Source organism: Protobothrops mucrosquamatus, unplaced genomic scaffold (assembly GCF_001527695.2).
Source record: "Protobothrops mucrosquamatus isolate PMUCROS unplaced genomic scaffold, P.Mucros_1.0 scaffold1739, whole genome shotgun sequence".
Lineage (NCBI taxonomy): Eukaryota > Metazoa > Chordata > Lepidosauria > Squamata > Viperidae > Protobothrops > Protobothrops mucrosquamatus.
In genome coordinates this window covers 73,430-87,728 of record NW_015387885.1, presented here as the reverse complement: position 1 = coordinate 87,728, position 14,299 = coordinate 73,430, and the positions used below count along the sequence as shown (strand labels likewise).

Here is a 14,299-nt window from a genome sequence, read left to right as displayed (position 1 = left end):
GAGGTCAGTTGGATAATTTCTTTCTTTATTTAGTCTCTGATGATCATTTCAACCAGAATCACCACTAGTGTATTGCTTTTTTAGTGGTCCCTGAAACATTACTAACATTCTATTATGTTTTCCAAGGCAATGGAAATTTCCATGGGTGATAGCAGAACATAGAACATAGAGCAGTGGTGGCGAACCTATGGCACCATGCCAGAGGCGGCACTCAGAGCCCTCTCTGTGGGCACATGTGCCGTCACCCCAGCCCCGCCTCCCCCCGTGGCCTCCTCCTCACCAGCAGCCCCCCCAGAGGAGAATCACCCCCAGGCGCAGCCTGCGTGGAGCAGCGCAGCCAAGGACATGGCAGCCAGGCAGCAGGGACAAGACTCCGCCCTCGTGGCCCGTTGCACACAGATGATGCGGCAGAGTGCAGGCAGAGGGCATGGCCACCATGGTGCTGCAGGGCTGCCTGGGCGATCTGCGGTGGGCCGTGGAGGCAGTAGGTGACACTGTGGGTGGGCAGGGCAGGGGACAGGATGGGGTGGGAGGGGTGGGGCGGGGGTGGGGAGCAGGGGGCAGGGTGGTTTTTGGGCACTCGGTGTCTAAAAGGTTCGCCATCACTGACATAGAGAGTTGGAAGGGACCAACTTTATTATTCAGTTGGTCCCTTCCAACTCTATTATTCTATGCTAATAGTAGACCAACTCTATTATTGAGTTCTAACACAATAGAGTTGGAAGAGTAACTATAGGAAGCTGAGGTTGATGTTTTCTTCCAATCCTTTTGCTGTGTCTTCTTATGGCTTCAATTCTCTCCATCATTTTTCTTTTAGGAGAAGAAATACAGCAGTTGTGTATTGAACTAGCTGTGACCCAGGCCCAATCCTCTCAGAATGCAGCAATGGTTTTAGGCATGTGGGTGGCACCGCCTCTGGTCTACAGTCTAAGTGTATGTGTGCTTTCTCTAATACTTCTATTTCTCAGTCTTGGGGGTGGAAGTGGAAAGTCAACTCCTTTTGCTGTGTGGCTCCTCTCCATTCAGTAGTAAGGGGGAAAAAAACATAGTTTAGTGTAATGGATTTGTTCTCTTTTTAAAAATAACCTTTTTTTCTGGATGAACAGAAAAAAATCCACAAATGTAATATGAGGTCGTACTGGTTTATGCATTCTTCAAATACATGCAGGTATTTTTCGAAGACATTTGTTGAAAATAATAAAGTAAATAATCAACTATGATTTAATGTTGTAATGCATATTAGATTCCTGTGAATCCCTAACGCTCTGTCTTTGCTCATCAGATACAAGCCAAGAGGTACCTTTTTACTTCCTTACCTCTGTGGATGAAATATGTAGCAGAAGACAAACAGCAGATCTTCACTGAAGTGTTTATGGTGCAGCATTTTGAGGCAAAGAAACGGTCAAAAAACCAAGACCTTTGCTGGAATATTTTGCAAGGACTTAACCAAGCTATGAAATCTCCTAGCCCAACTCAGCACAGCTGGAGTTGTTTTTGCAAGGCTGCTGAGAAGATATTTGAGCTTCTGCCAGATGAGATTTGGGTAGGGAAAAGTAAACATTTGAAGTATTAAAACTTTGCTGGAAAAAACAGGTCTCATTTGGGAAGATAAAAGAGGTTGGTGAACTGGAAAGGCTAGATGAAAACGAAGGAGCTGTGACATATGCAGCTATTTTACTGCGTACAATATTTTCATCAGAGCTTTTGTAGAGGTTGCCTTACACAAGTATGCTGTAGGATAATCTCTTGGACTTTTTAAAATGAGCGTGCGTCTAGTTTGAGAACAACTTAGATCAGTGGTGGCGAACCTGTGGCACGGGTGCCAGAGGCGGCACTCAGAGCCCTCTCTGTGGGCACGCTCGCCGTCGCCCCAGTCCTAGGCCTTCAGGTGGGTTTTATAAAACCTTTTCGCTTTAGGCCTCCATCGCTGTGTGCAAAAAAAAAAAGTTCAATCAATCAATCAATTTCAACTTCTCGCGGGAAAAAAAAGATCTTGCAACGTTGGAATTGATTGATTGAACTTTTTAGTCCCGCCCAGTCTGCCGTTACCACTGCAACCACGCCCACCCAACGGGCCACACCCACCCGACACTCGACGATGCATAAGTGGGTTTTGGGTTGCAGTTTGGGCACTCGGTCTCTAAAAGGTTCGCCATCACTGACTTAGATCAACATTAGGAATGTCTGCTTCTCTGATTACTGTACTGTTGAACTAGAGAATCACATTTGATTCCATTGCTTCAAAAAGTATCTATTAACTCAATTAAGTTGAGATTCCACTCAGAGGATATTCACTGAACTGAGTTTGCGTTAGAAACTGAAGTACTGAGTGAATAAGATTGATTGAAATGTTATTTTGTAAAATTTTCATTGAGGCTTAATATGGCAGATATACCAAATGGATTTAGAAATGACCTACTCTGTTTATTTGTATTTAATAGAGCAAAGTCCTGTTTAATTTTGCTCATGAATTTAGAATTAACGATTGCAGGACTTGTAAGGGACTCCAGTCTTAATGGGCAACACTGAAGCCCTTTTCACATGTTGATTTGAACACATGCGAGGAAAAAATGAGGAGTGGGGCTATTCATGCTACTCCCACCTCCCTCATCTTCTCATGTGCGTGAGACTTAAGTTCCTCTAAAATCATTCTAAAAATGATTACATTCTCTTGATCAAGGTTATGTTTATTTTTATATTTATTGCAAATTTGAACATTTACAGCTAGGCATACTATTTTATCAAGAGTTATACTGTACTTCTCTGAATTTTACATTCTTGAAGTCTAGGAAAATGTAAAGAAGGCTTAAGTGGCATGAAATGAGGAAAAGGCAAATATAGTCCTCTTAATGCATTAGACTCTTATGTTTTCAGAATTTGAGTGTATCTAGTTACAGGATAAAAGGATTCCAAAACAATTTTGATTTTTTTTTTTATTTAGAGCCTGGTTAATTACCAGTAACATAACGCAAAGTTGTTGAACCAGAGAGTATTAATTTCCAGGCCACAAGCAGGGTTGTTGGTTTTTTTTAATCCTCTTGATCTTAAAAAAATGGAGGTACACATGACATTCAGTGAATTAAGTCTGACCCTTCCTATCAGCTGTCATGGCAATGGGGCATATTTCTTCCTTACAACCGCCCTGTTTATATTGCCTTTAATATCCTGCCTTCCCTCTTAACTCTGCTTTTGTCTAGTTTTCTTGCTTATTGAAGCATGGGCTGCATTCAGGAAATTTCATAGGAGTCTTTTTCCCCCCAAGATGTCGTTGCTTACTTCAGTGGTAGGAAGATGATGAATGCTAGTTTCTATTCCAACAGACACAGATTCTAATATTAGTATTAGCAGTAGTACTATTTTGATTTTTCCACTGGGAGTATTTTATATAGAGGTTTTTCAACATTTTAGTCGCAGGCGGAAATGAGCACCTCACTACTCTTTGGATGCTTCTGGATTGAAAGGATTTGCCAACTATCAGCTGTTATCCAGGGTAGCCTCCCCAAAGAATGTATGCTGGTCATATAGTATGCCTTATTTTAATTGTGATGCTTCTGACAGATAAATAAGCAAACTTTTGGTCTTACAAACCTGGGAAATAAATGGATGGGGTAGTGGTTAGGATTGGTTTTTCCTAAAAGGTGCATTCATGTAATTCTGTGCACTAGGAACTAGTCTGATCAGTTAATAAATAGAGATATCACTGTGGGCATTTATGATACTGTATTTATTACAATTATCCTTCATTCATTCCCTCAAGATAGTTTTGGTCTGTGTTTAAAGCATTATTGCTTCTGGCACACGGTATTATTTATTCCCATTGCTATCATTGATAACATTAGGCGGAGGTTTAGAATTTGAAACAGAAGAATATTAAGATCATATGTCATAACAAAATAATTTTTCTGGCTTGGCTTAGGCTAAAACCTACATTTGTTTTTATTTCTTTAGCAAGATGATGTAAAGATGTATATACTTGCAGCAAAATGTCTCTCGGAAATGGTTGATACAGAAATTGAACGTATTACAGAAGTTTCAAAGGTAAATGCATTTTAGCCTTATGAATCTTTCACGGAGGTGGAGGACAATTATTTCTCTCTACTGTTCTACATAACGTTACCATTATCATTCCAAAGTAGAGGTGCACGTAATAAGGCAGAATTTAATTTTATGTTTTTATTTTAAGTTTGACACCATTTGAAAACGATATTTGAACAATTAAGGTATTTCCTAGTAATGTCAGAACAATACTACTTCTTGGTCCACACGTCCAGTTTGGAAGTAGATACCGAACTACAATCTTGATAACCATAATAATAATAATAATAATAATAATAATAATAATAATAATAATAATAATAACAACAACAACAACAACAACAATAATAATAATAATAATAATAATAAAGTTGGAAGGGACCTTGGAGGTCATCGAGTCCAACCCCCTGCTCAAGCAGGAAACCCTACACCATTTTGGACAAATGGCTGTCCAGTCTCTTCTTAAAAACTTCCAGTGTTGAAGGATTCACAGCTTCTGGAGGCAGATTGTTCCATTGGTTAATTGTTCTAACTGTCAGGAAGTTTCTCCTTAGTTCTAGGTTGCTTCTCTGTTTGGTTAGTTTCCATCCGTTGCTTCTTGTCCTGCCTTCAGGCGCCTTGGAGAATAGCTTGACTCCATCTTCTTTGTGGCAGCCCCTAATATATTGGAACACTGCTATCATGTCCCCCCTCATCCTTCTCTTCATTAAACTAGACATACCCAATTCCAGCAGCCTTTCCTTATATGCTTTAGCCTCCAGTCCCCTAATCATTTTTGTTGCTCTTCTCTATACTCTTTCTAGAGTCTCAACGTCTTTTTTACATCATGGTGATCAAAACTGGATGCAGTATTCCAAGTATTCCAAATGATAGTTTTAAAAGATGATACGATTTACAAAATTAAAGTTATGTACATGGTTTTCTTAAAGTAAGTAGCATGCCAGGGACTAGTCTATTTGTTCCCTGATGAGATAGGCAGAGTGACTTTGTTACTGCTACCTCCGCCAATCTGAGTCAGAATTAGTATTGATGACTCCACATGGGAGAAAGAGACAGACACACAGAGAGAATGAAAGGGGGGGGGGGTGGAGAGAGAGATATGCAAATCCCAGTATTGTATAGTTTATGCTAAGCCACTTTTTGTTAACAAGCTTCCTTTTTTAATAAAAGAGATTATCTCCCTGAATTAATTTCCAGAAGTGTGAGGATTCCAACTGTTCCTTATTCACTTTATCAGAATCATTCTTGTATGAAGTGAAGTGTTGCTGTCCTATGCATGCATGTAACATTATTTTCGCTCTCTGAGCTATTCTTGAAATGCTCTGACCCCATGAATCATAGTTTTATAAACTATTTGTGGAAGCTTTTTTTATTTGGTATCCCTCAAGGCTGATTTCCTTCTTCCCTTTGTTTATTAGTATTAAGCATTGATTCAGAACAATAATTGTGCAGCACTGTATGTTACATTTTACACAACCTCTTTTATTCATGCCCATAATTAGAGAACTCTTTAAACCCCTGGCTATAATTTGTGAATCATAAAGTAATCACGATTTAAATTAACTATGACTTTCATGTCTGTGTATGTAAAATGTGCATGGAAGGGAAAGAAAAAAGGATTTAATTCATAAGGAGTTGGAAAGTATATGGATATAACTGCATCCTGGTTTTCAATTAGGGCATGCTCAAGCACATCTTAAATATTACATTTTGTTAATGTAAAATTCAGGAGCATCGCCAGGAACATTTTCAATGGAGAACTCTTTTCTGATGTTTTTTCTGAGAAATCATGAGGAAATGTTGCCTGTCTTCAAATAATAATGAGCAAGAGCTTCACCCATGGAGCCTGTTTCCTATTTTTCATCCATTTCATGGTTTGTTTTGCAGAACAATTTGGAAAAAGTTGCATTTGTCAGAGTTTATTTAGTTTCTCAAGGCAGATTTCCTTTGCTGAGATGGAATGATGTGATTAGTGTTGCGGCCGGGTGCCAGCAGAAAGAAACCATTGTGTGGATGCTGCTGCACAGCTTTTACCATGCACGAATCCTGAGCCATGAAAACACTGGTAAGAAATCGTGGCCAAAAAAAAAAAAAAAAAAGTCTGGCCGATCCACTAATCTCCATTTACTACAGTTACTAATAGTAGAGTAATGTATCAAACCTCCTTTTATTCCTATTTACTAATTATTTCCTCCCAAGTCCTTCTGTAGAACTGTGCATGGGCAATTACCCCCTCCCCTCCCCCAGTTCCAGGCAGACAACCGAAAGATGGAGATTTATTGAACTGCTAGTAGACTGCATTTGGCCTTGTGGAACGTAAGTTGTGCCAGGTCAGCATAAATTCCTGGTGCATATTATTTACAGCCCCACTCCCCTTTCAGATTTCCTGAACGTTGGTATATCTTTTCCCCTTAGTTTTGTCAGAGCTTTGTGTGGATCCTACCAATACATAAAGAGAATCTGAGTGGGGGGAAAAATAACAACAAAGTTTGGTACTTGTTTCACTTATTTCATAAATTTGTCCATGGAGCACTGTGCTGGTGTGAAAAAAATGAACCTCTCCCTCACCCCTATTCAGTCAGTTCAGTTAAAACAATAACTAAGAACCAATTGTATTTGAGTATTTCATTAAACAGATTTGGACCAGTCCTGCCCTATATAAACCTCACAAACCTCACCATGACATCACTATACAAATTATAAAAGCACACCACATCCTGCTGTAAAAAACTTTTCGAAGTCCTTTATTAAAAAGTTATTGATACCTATCCATTTGGACTCCTGCGAGTCCCCTGGACTGCAAGGCGATCAAACCGGTCAGTCCTAGAAGAGATCAACCCTGACTGCTCTTTAGAAGGCCAGATCCTGAAGTTGAAACTCAAGTACTTTGGCCACCTAATGAGAAGGAAGGACTCACTGGAGAAGAGCCTAATGCTGGGAAAGATTGAGGGCAATAGAAGAAGGGGACGACAGAGAATGAGGTGGCTGGATGGAGTCACTGAGGCAGTAGGCGTGAGCTTAAATGGATTCCAGAAGATGGTAGAGGACAGGAAGGCCTGGAGGAACGTTCTCCATGGGGCCGCGATGGGTCGGACACAACTTCGCAACTAACAACAATCCATTTGGAAAAAAAATTACATACAAATAATTCAGAAAGCTCTAGGCTTTAGTGATGTACAATCAGAGACACACAGTGTTGAAATGGAGAAGGCTTGGGACAATTGTGGATTTTCCCAAGAGCGGTTATCATGTCCAAATTGATCCAAGAGCACAGCATAAGATCATCCAGGAAGTCACAAAGGAATTGCAAACAACATCTTAAGATCTTTATGCTTCTATCATCCTGGTTAAATCCAGCGTTCATAAATCCACCATCAGCAAAATACTGGATAAAAGTGGGACTCATGGAAGAGTGACAAGGTGGAAGCCATTGTTTATAAAAGAAGCTTTGATCTTTGTCTCATATTTTGAAGAAGCACTTGGATATTGCTCAGATGACAGTTATTTCCATTGCCATCTTCTGATATGCGTTTTGAGTTTCATGTCTAATCTGGAACTATTCTGGGATTTCCTGGTTGCCACCCATCCAAGAAGTAACTAACTACTGGCACCTATTGACAATTAGAAAATATTTAAAGTAATGTTCTAGCTACTTAGATCCTTAAATCCCAGTATGCCCATCACTTTCAATATTTCATACTACATGAAATGTAGTTGAAGAATTCTTACTTGTGTTACAACTATATGATTATGATTACAGCACTTGAAAATGGGTGTGTGATTTTGATCTGTGTTCTTTTTGCTTTGACAGGAGTCTTAAAAAGAATGGAGTGGCTCTTGGAATTCATGGGATATATTAAAAAAGTTTCCTTAAATACAGCCTCTATGCAAAATGTTTCTCCCCAAGAGGTACATTGCTGAAAAAATTTACATTTTCAGATAAAGAAAACAAGTTGAAATGTATGATTTAAACTCTTTCTGAGGAATATCAAGAGATGCTTGCTTTGGGAGAAGATCACGTTATTACTTCCATAATGAAAATGTCAGCTTGTTGAAAAAAATATAGCAAAATCGTATTTGGGGACTCGTGTTTAAAATTTGGAAATTGACCATCTGGAATGCCTGAATCGTGATGAAATCTAGGAAGGAAATATTTTGGATATACATTTAGAAATAGCTGCAGTTAAAATTCAATTACTTTGAGGAGTCATAAAAACCATCTGTATAATTTGCTGTGCACATTATTTTGCTGAATTTAATTATTCATATTATTGTCATTATAACGACAATCCCCAAATACAAACTATAATTAAATATAATCTTTATAAAATAGGCATAGGCAGTGAAAATCAAGTAAAATATATCCAAAGGCTTTAGACTCTCCACTCCTTTCTAAAAGGTACTCTGAAAAGTTAGAAAACTGCAAGCCAGACTTTGATTTTGCTTATTTATTTTCTTTTCCATCAGTGTCAGCAGTGGATCGAGTAGAATTCTGGAAAATGATGTGGTCTTAATAATATACCAATATTTGAACCATAGTTTCTTGAGCAGTAGCCTAAAACTCATAAAGCCCTGAGCTGTATTTAGATCACTTTAAGCCAGGGGTCTTCAAACTTGGCCCTTTTATGAGGAATGGCTGAGGAATTCTGGGAGTTGAAGTCCACAAGTCATAAAAGGGCCCAGTTTGAAGACCCCTGCTTTAAGCCAAAAACCAAACACATTACAGGTTAGCATTTTATCTGAGGCAGGTTAAATTCTGCTCTATGACTCTTACTGATTCTTGTTTTCTGAGGAAAACATAGAATTTACTAGCATAGAATTACTTTATTAATTTACATATTTTATTGTTAATAAGCCCCATGAGCATAGTAGGACTTACTTGGTCCAATGCATTTATTGCATCACAAATGAAGTTGTAGTGGAATGAGTGGTTTCATACAGCAATTTCTCAGCATGAAGCATAAACCTACTACTAGAAAATCCTCCTAGAATTCAACATTAATAAATGTTGGCATTACAGGTAGTCCTCAACTTATGACCACAATTGGGACCAGTCACTAAATGATGCAGTCATTACAGGAGTCATCATCATCAGCTGGACCCAATTTTATGATGATTTTACTATGGTCATTAAGTCAACCGTGCAGTTGTTAATCAAATTTGGCTTCCTCAATTGGTTTTGATTCCTCAATTGAAGCTGGCTGGGCAAGTCACAAATTGTGATCACGTGACTGCAAGATGCTACAGACATCATAAATGTGAGTTGGTTGCCAAGCACCCAAATTGTGATCACACGACTGTGGGTTTTGTTGCCAGTCATAACTTTGATGATGGATCATAAGTCCCTTTTTCCGAGGCTCTTATAACTTCAAACTGTAGTTAAACAATTTTAAGCTGAGCACTACCTGTATTTGTGATTTAGAAAACAAAGTGTTTCATATACCTTATCTAGATATTTACACTAAGATCCTTTAAATCAGGATTTTTATTCCATTGCACTGTTTTTATTTTACTCAATTAGTGTCATTTGCTGGGCCAAGACCACTGACGGAGTAATAGATTTGGAAAGTATCTGTCTTACAACAAATAACCTGAAGCTGAATGCAGAAAAAATCCTAATCCACAATTCATTCTCTTATCGTCATACCATATGGTGGTCCTTTCAGATAGAAATAGAACCTTTGTTCTATTTCTTCTAAATACCTTTTAGGACTGCACAGCACTTTGGAATCAAAGACAAAAGATGCTTAAAGGCATATAGGACTACTTGTTGAGTTCTTGTCTGCAACTCCTTCAAGCAGCTGTGTCTTTTCTAGGATCGCATGGGTGCTGTCAGCAACTGCAGCATCATCCTGAGAAAAGGCATATTTGCTTTAAGCAGCTGGAAACAAATGTTATGTTTATGCCCCTTTTGGCTTTCAAGTTTGAATTTGTGAAGGCTTATTTTTATTTCTTATATATCGATAGATCTATATCCCACATTTCTTTCAGGATTCAAGACGGTATACAAAGCAGTCACTGCTTCTGTTTTGCCCCACATACAGTAATTACCTTGTGAAGTAGGTGGGGTTGAGAGAAAGTGACTGGCCCAAAGTCACATAGTGGTCTGAAGATGGCTGAAGATGGGCTAGAACTTGGCTTTTCCCAGTGCCAGTCCAAGACTGTAACCATCCACACCACAGTCCAAGTAGCCACCATCTTTGTCTTAACAACTAGCCTACAACCTGGTGCATCCCATTTATAAGAAAATGTCAGAGCTAATAAAATATGATCCTCCAGATTTGAAATCTGGAACTCCCTATACTATAGTTATTGCAATGTTAATGTGCACTAATTGTACCTTTTGAATAAATTTTTATATTAGATGAACAGGCTTATTTACAGTATAGCAATATATGCTATAAAATATTATACTTTAGTCATTTCTACAAGCTCACTTGGTCTGTCTAGAAATTAAAGATAAAAGTTTTTTTTTCCCAACCTGATATATAGCTCATGTTAAAAAAATTATACTAGCTTTAAGACCATTAAAATGTTCCGGTAACATTCTTCTTCTTAATTGTTTGAGCTCAATAATTTATAAATTATTGTGACTCTAGACCTTTCCAGACTTCACTGATCCAGTTAGCAAAATGTGCATCTGTTTCCTGTTCAGGCTGTGAGCTTCCTGTTGTGGATTTTCGCCGCTTGTGTGGTTGCCTGGGCGGATCACGCCATGCCAATGCTACTTGGCCTTAGTGCAGACTGGTCTGCCTGGCAGCGTGAAACAATAGACGGAGCCTTTGCTGCACGTGCTTTAGGCAAGCGTCCAGTGGATACTTTGGCTGTCAAAGAGATACTCAACCTTCTTCCAGGGAGCTTACAAATTCTGTTGACCAAAGAGCCTTGGAAAGAGCAAACACCAAAGGTATGTGTTTTAAGTTGGATTGTGTCTTGCACTAGTTCACTCAACAGTCTAATCTCACAATGTGAAAGAATCCTTTGCAGGTTCTGATCTACCAGCAGCTGGACTCACATACAGGAGAAATGGGCATCTGTAGATTGCAGCAGTATATTGATAACAACAGTTAAATAAATCCATAAATATTTTGAGAAAATAGTGTTATATCTATAGATACATTCACTCCTTGACCAGAAGACCACCACGTCTGCATTTTAATATTATGATCCGACTTCAATTTACATTTGTTCATAGTTGTATGTGTTTTATAGACGGAACTGATGATTAAAGAAAGAATTCCCACCACACCTACATCGTTCCCAATACAGGTAATCCTCGACTTACAACAGTTCACTTAGTGACCGTTCAAAGTTACAACGGCATTGAAAAAAGTGACTTATGACCATTTTCACGCTTACGACCTTTGTAGCATCCCCATGCATATGTGACCAAAATTCCGATGCTTGACAACTGGTTCATACTTACGACTGTCGCTGTGTCCCAAGGTCACATGATCCCCTTTTGCGACCTTTTGACAAGCAAAGTCAATGGGGGAAGCCAGATTCACTTAACAACCGTGTTACAACTGCAGAGAATCACTTAACAACTGTGGCAAGAAAGGTCATGAAATGGGGCAAAGCTCACTTAACAAATGTCTCACTTAATAACAGAAATGTTGGGCTCAATTGTGGTCCTAAGTCGAGGACTACCTGTACATTTTTAAGGACATTATAACCTCTTTCCCAGCTATGAACTTGTTCAGATTGATGTACAGAAGTTTGGAGTGTTGGCAGTTTAAACTGTAGTCCACCCAGCATATCTTCCAAGTGGCATGTGGATAATTGCAGCATCCTCCCAAAATCATTCCAGTGAAATGCACACAGTACAAGAAGAGCTTGGCATGATTGAAAATTAGGGCTGGGCATAAAACACACCGAAGCACAAAGAGGTAGATAATAAAACTTGACAGGTCTTTAAATGAAATCCATACTTTCCAGGATTGCAAGAGCACCTGTCAGAGCTATGGGGTTGCATTGGAAAGTAGCCATAGATTCCTGGGAAGAGATACTGATGCTCTAAGGAGGTGTGCAAAGATGCTGTTTCAGCATGCCTTTCATTCCGAAGTGCTGCAGAGCACTAACAGATTTATAACATGAATAAATTAGTATTAATTACAAACTAGGGTTTTAAGAAAGTTTACAAACGATTAATTTTTCAAAGTCCTAAAAGAATAGCAGCAATGCTGTTTTTCCTTACATGCAAGGTAACCTGCAGCTCTCACTTGTACAGTAATAGATCAGCATGTAATATAAATCACCATTGGCCAGTAGGATCGAGAACTTGAATTAGATCATGTGATAGATTATATGTCTGTTTAATGTGTCTCGGTTTTATCATTTCTAAGAAATTGTGTTTTGTTTATTTTTTTTTGCTTTTTTGAAGGAATGGTTAAATAGCCACACATTTGCTTGTTCTCATCACGAGTATGTTGGATTGTCATTAAAATGTATTTCATATAAAACAGTTTGGACTTTATATTTGAATACAGATATATATTTTAAGCAATAATGAAAATTTCTGCATCAGCTTGTCAACTTTAATTAAAGCAGGTTTATCCAAAGTTTTGTTACCCCCTCCTCCCCCCCCCAATGCTTTGAACTACATTTCCCATCTGCACCAACCCACATAATCAGTGACTGTTGAGATGGCAATAATTGTATTCCAACATGTCTGGACAAGTTGAGAAGGCTTGATTGAGTTATTTTAATTAAAAAAAAATAATTCTAACTTTTGAGTTTTAAATTTATTCACAGTTTATTGACTGGCTGTTTAGCCTAATGGAGAATCCTAATGAAATGCTGTCTCAGTCTTCCAGATGTCTTTTGAAAGGTATGGTAAAACTGAGTTACTTACAGACTTCCAAACGTGGATAAATAATAACACTTTGTTGTTGTTTTTTAAAAAAGGTGATTTATATCAATTTAAAAGAAAAACATGTTTACAAAAGATATTGTTATTCAGAATTGTTTTATACATCTCATCATTATAAAGTTGTGGGACAGTCGAAGGTGGGGTGTTTCAGCTTCAGGTCTTTTTCTGGAGGATGAGCCTTTTATTGTCTTTCAGTAGTTACCTTTGGATGTGAAGAACAAGTGTTTTTCTGTTCAGTTCCTGTTTGTGGATTTTTCATAAGCATTTGCTGCTGGGGGGTGGGGGACGTGGGGGGTGGGGAAGAAGGCTGAGCTTGATGGGCCTTTGATTTGATCCAAGAGAGTTCTTCCTGTGATGTTGATTGACTTTCAGATCATTTCAGGCATGCAACAGTAGAATATTTGTTTCTGTTTCCATTGGTGATATTGTTGTGTGTGTTCTTTTAACAGCTTCTTTATTGTCCCTGAGATCCCTTCCAGAGTTCAAGAAGAAAGCAGTATGGACAAAAGCTTATGGCTGGTAGGAATCATGAAGAAACAGATACTGTTATCTGCTGGCCATACTCGTCTTGCAAATAAATCTTTTATGCTGTGGAATAGGAGCTTCTGTTACAGACAGGTTGTTATCTTTCCTGAGGAAAGATACTTAAAAAATCCTGCTTATTTGAATATGCACCATTTGTTCTATTGATGAGAGAAAGAGAGAGAGGAAAAAATGAAAGAAAAGAAAAGAAAGAAAAAGAAAGAAAGAAAGAAAGAAAGAAAGAAAGAAAGAAAGAAAGAAAGAAAGAAAGAAAGAAAGAAATTCCTATTAGAAAGTGGGAGTTGGGTAAGTTGAGTAAGGAAGTTTAAACAAGGTAAGATTTCATAAAAGGTTGGTCAGCAATGCGTTTGACAACTTCAGTGTGGTAAGATTAAAAATATTGCCTTGAAAAATTGAACTTTTGAATGTGTTTTATTTTTTAGACAATGTGCGATGACGCAAAGCAGCTGCCCACTATTTATTGATATTCTTGCTACCACTATCGGTACCAAGGAAATTAGGCTGACAAGAAAGTATTTCCCCAGGGGTTCCTTCAACATGGAAATGATCCTATTTGGCACTGGTTTTCTCTATGGAAAAAAATGTTTTAAAGGGAGAGGAGTGTCATTTTAATCAGAAGTAGGCCTTTCTATGGCCAAATGATAGGTTTTCTTGCCTTAAGCATTTAAATTTGCTCCAAAATATCAGGCCATAGACTAAAAAAAAAAAGTTCACTTATGGTGGTGTTTAAGACATGGAAGAGGATCCCAGCCCCCTAATCTATATTTAAACCTCAGATCAAAAGAAAGTTTCCCAGAAAAATAGCTACAGAAGCATTGATGGAGGTACGTTGGGATTTGATCCAACAAC

At 38.3% G+C, this 14,299-nt stretch overlaps 1 protein-coding gene across 1 annotated transcript in view; it reads left to right on the top strand.

Moving 5' to 3' along the window:
• FOCAD (focadhesin) overlaps positions 1-13,554 on the top strand; it is a 125,388-nt gene extending 111,834 nt beyond the window's left edge. The window contains exons 29-36 of the mRNA XM_015823006.1: positions 818-933; positions 1,283-1,543; positions 3,949-4,038; positions 5,923-6,100; positions 7,847-7,944; positions 10,691-10,942; positions 12,790-12,865; positions 13,357-13,554. Coding sequence (XP_015678492.1) covers positions 818-933; positions 1,283-1,543; positions 3,949-4,038; positions 5,923-6,100; positions 7,847-7,944; positions 10,691-10,942; positions 12,790-12,865; positions 13,357-13,430 — 1,145 coding nt within the window. The 3' untranslated portion in view covers positions 13,431-13,554. The remainder of the gene's footprint in view (positions 1-817; positions 934-1,282; positions 1,544-3,948; positions 4,039-5,922; positions 6,101-7,846; positions 7,945-10,690; positions 10,943-12,789; positions 12,866-13,356) is intronic.
• Positions 13,555-14,299: the final 745 nt, after the last annotated feature.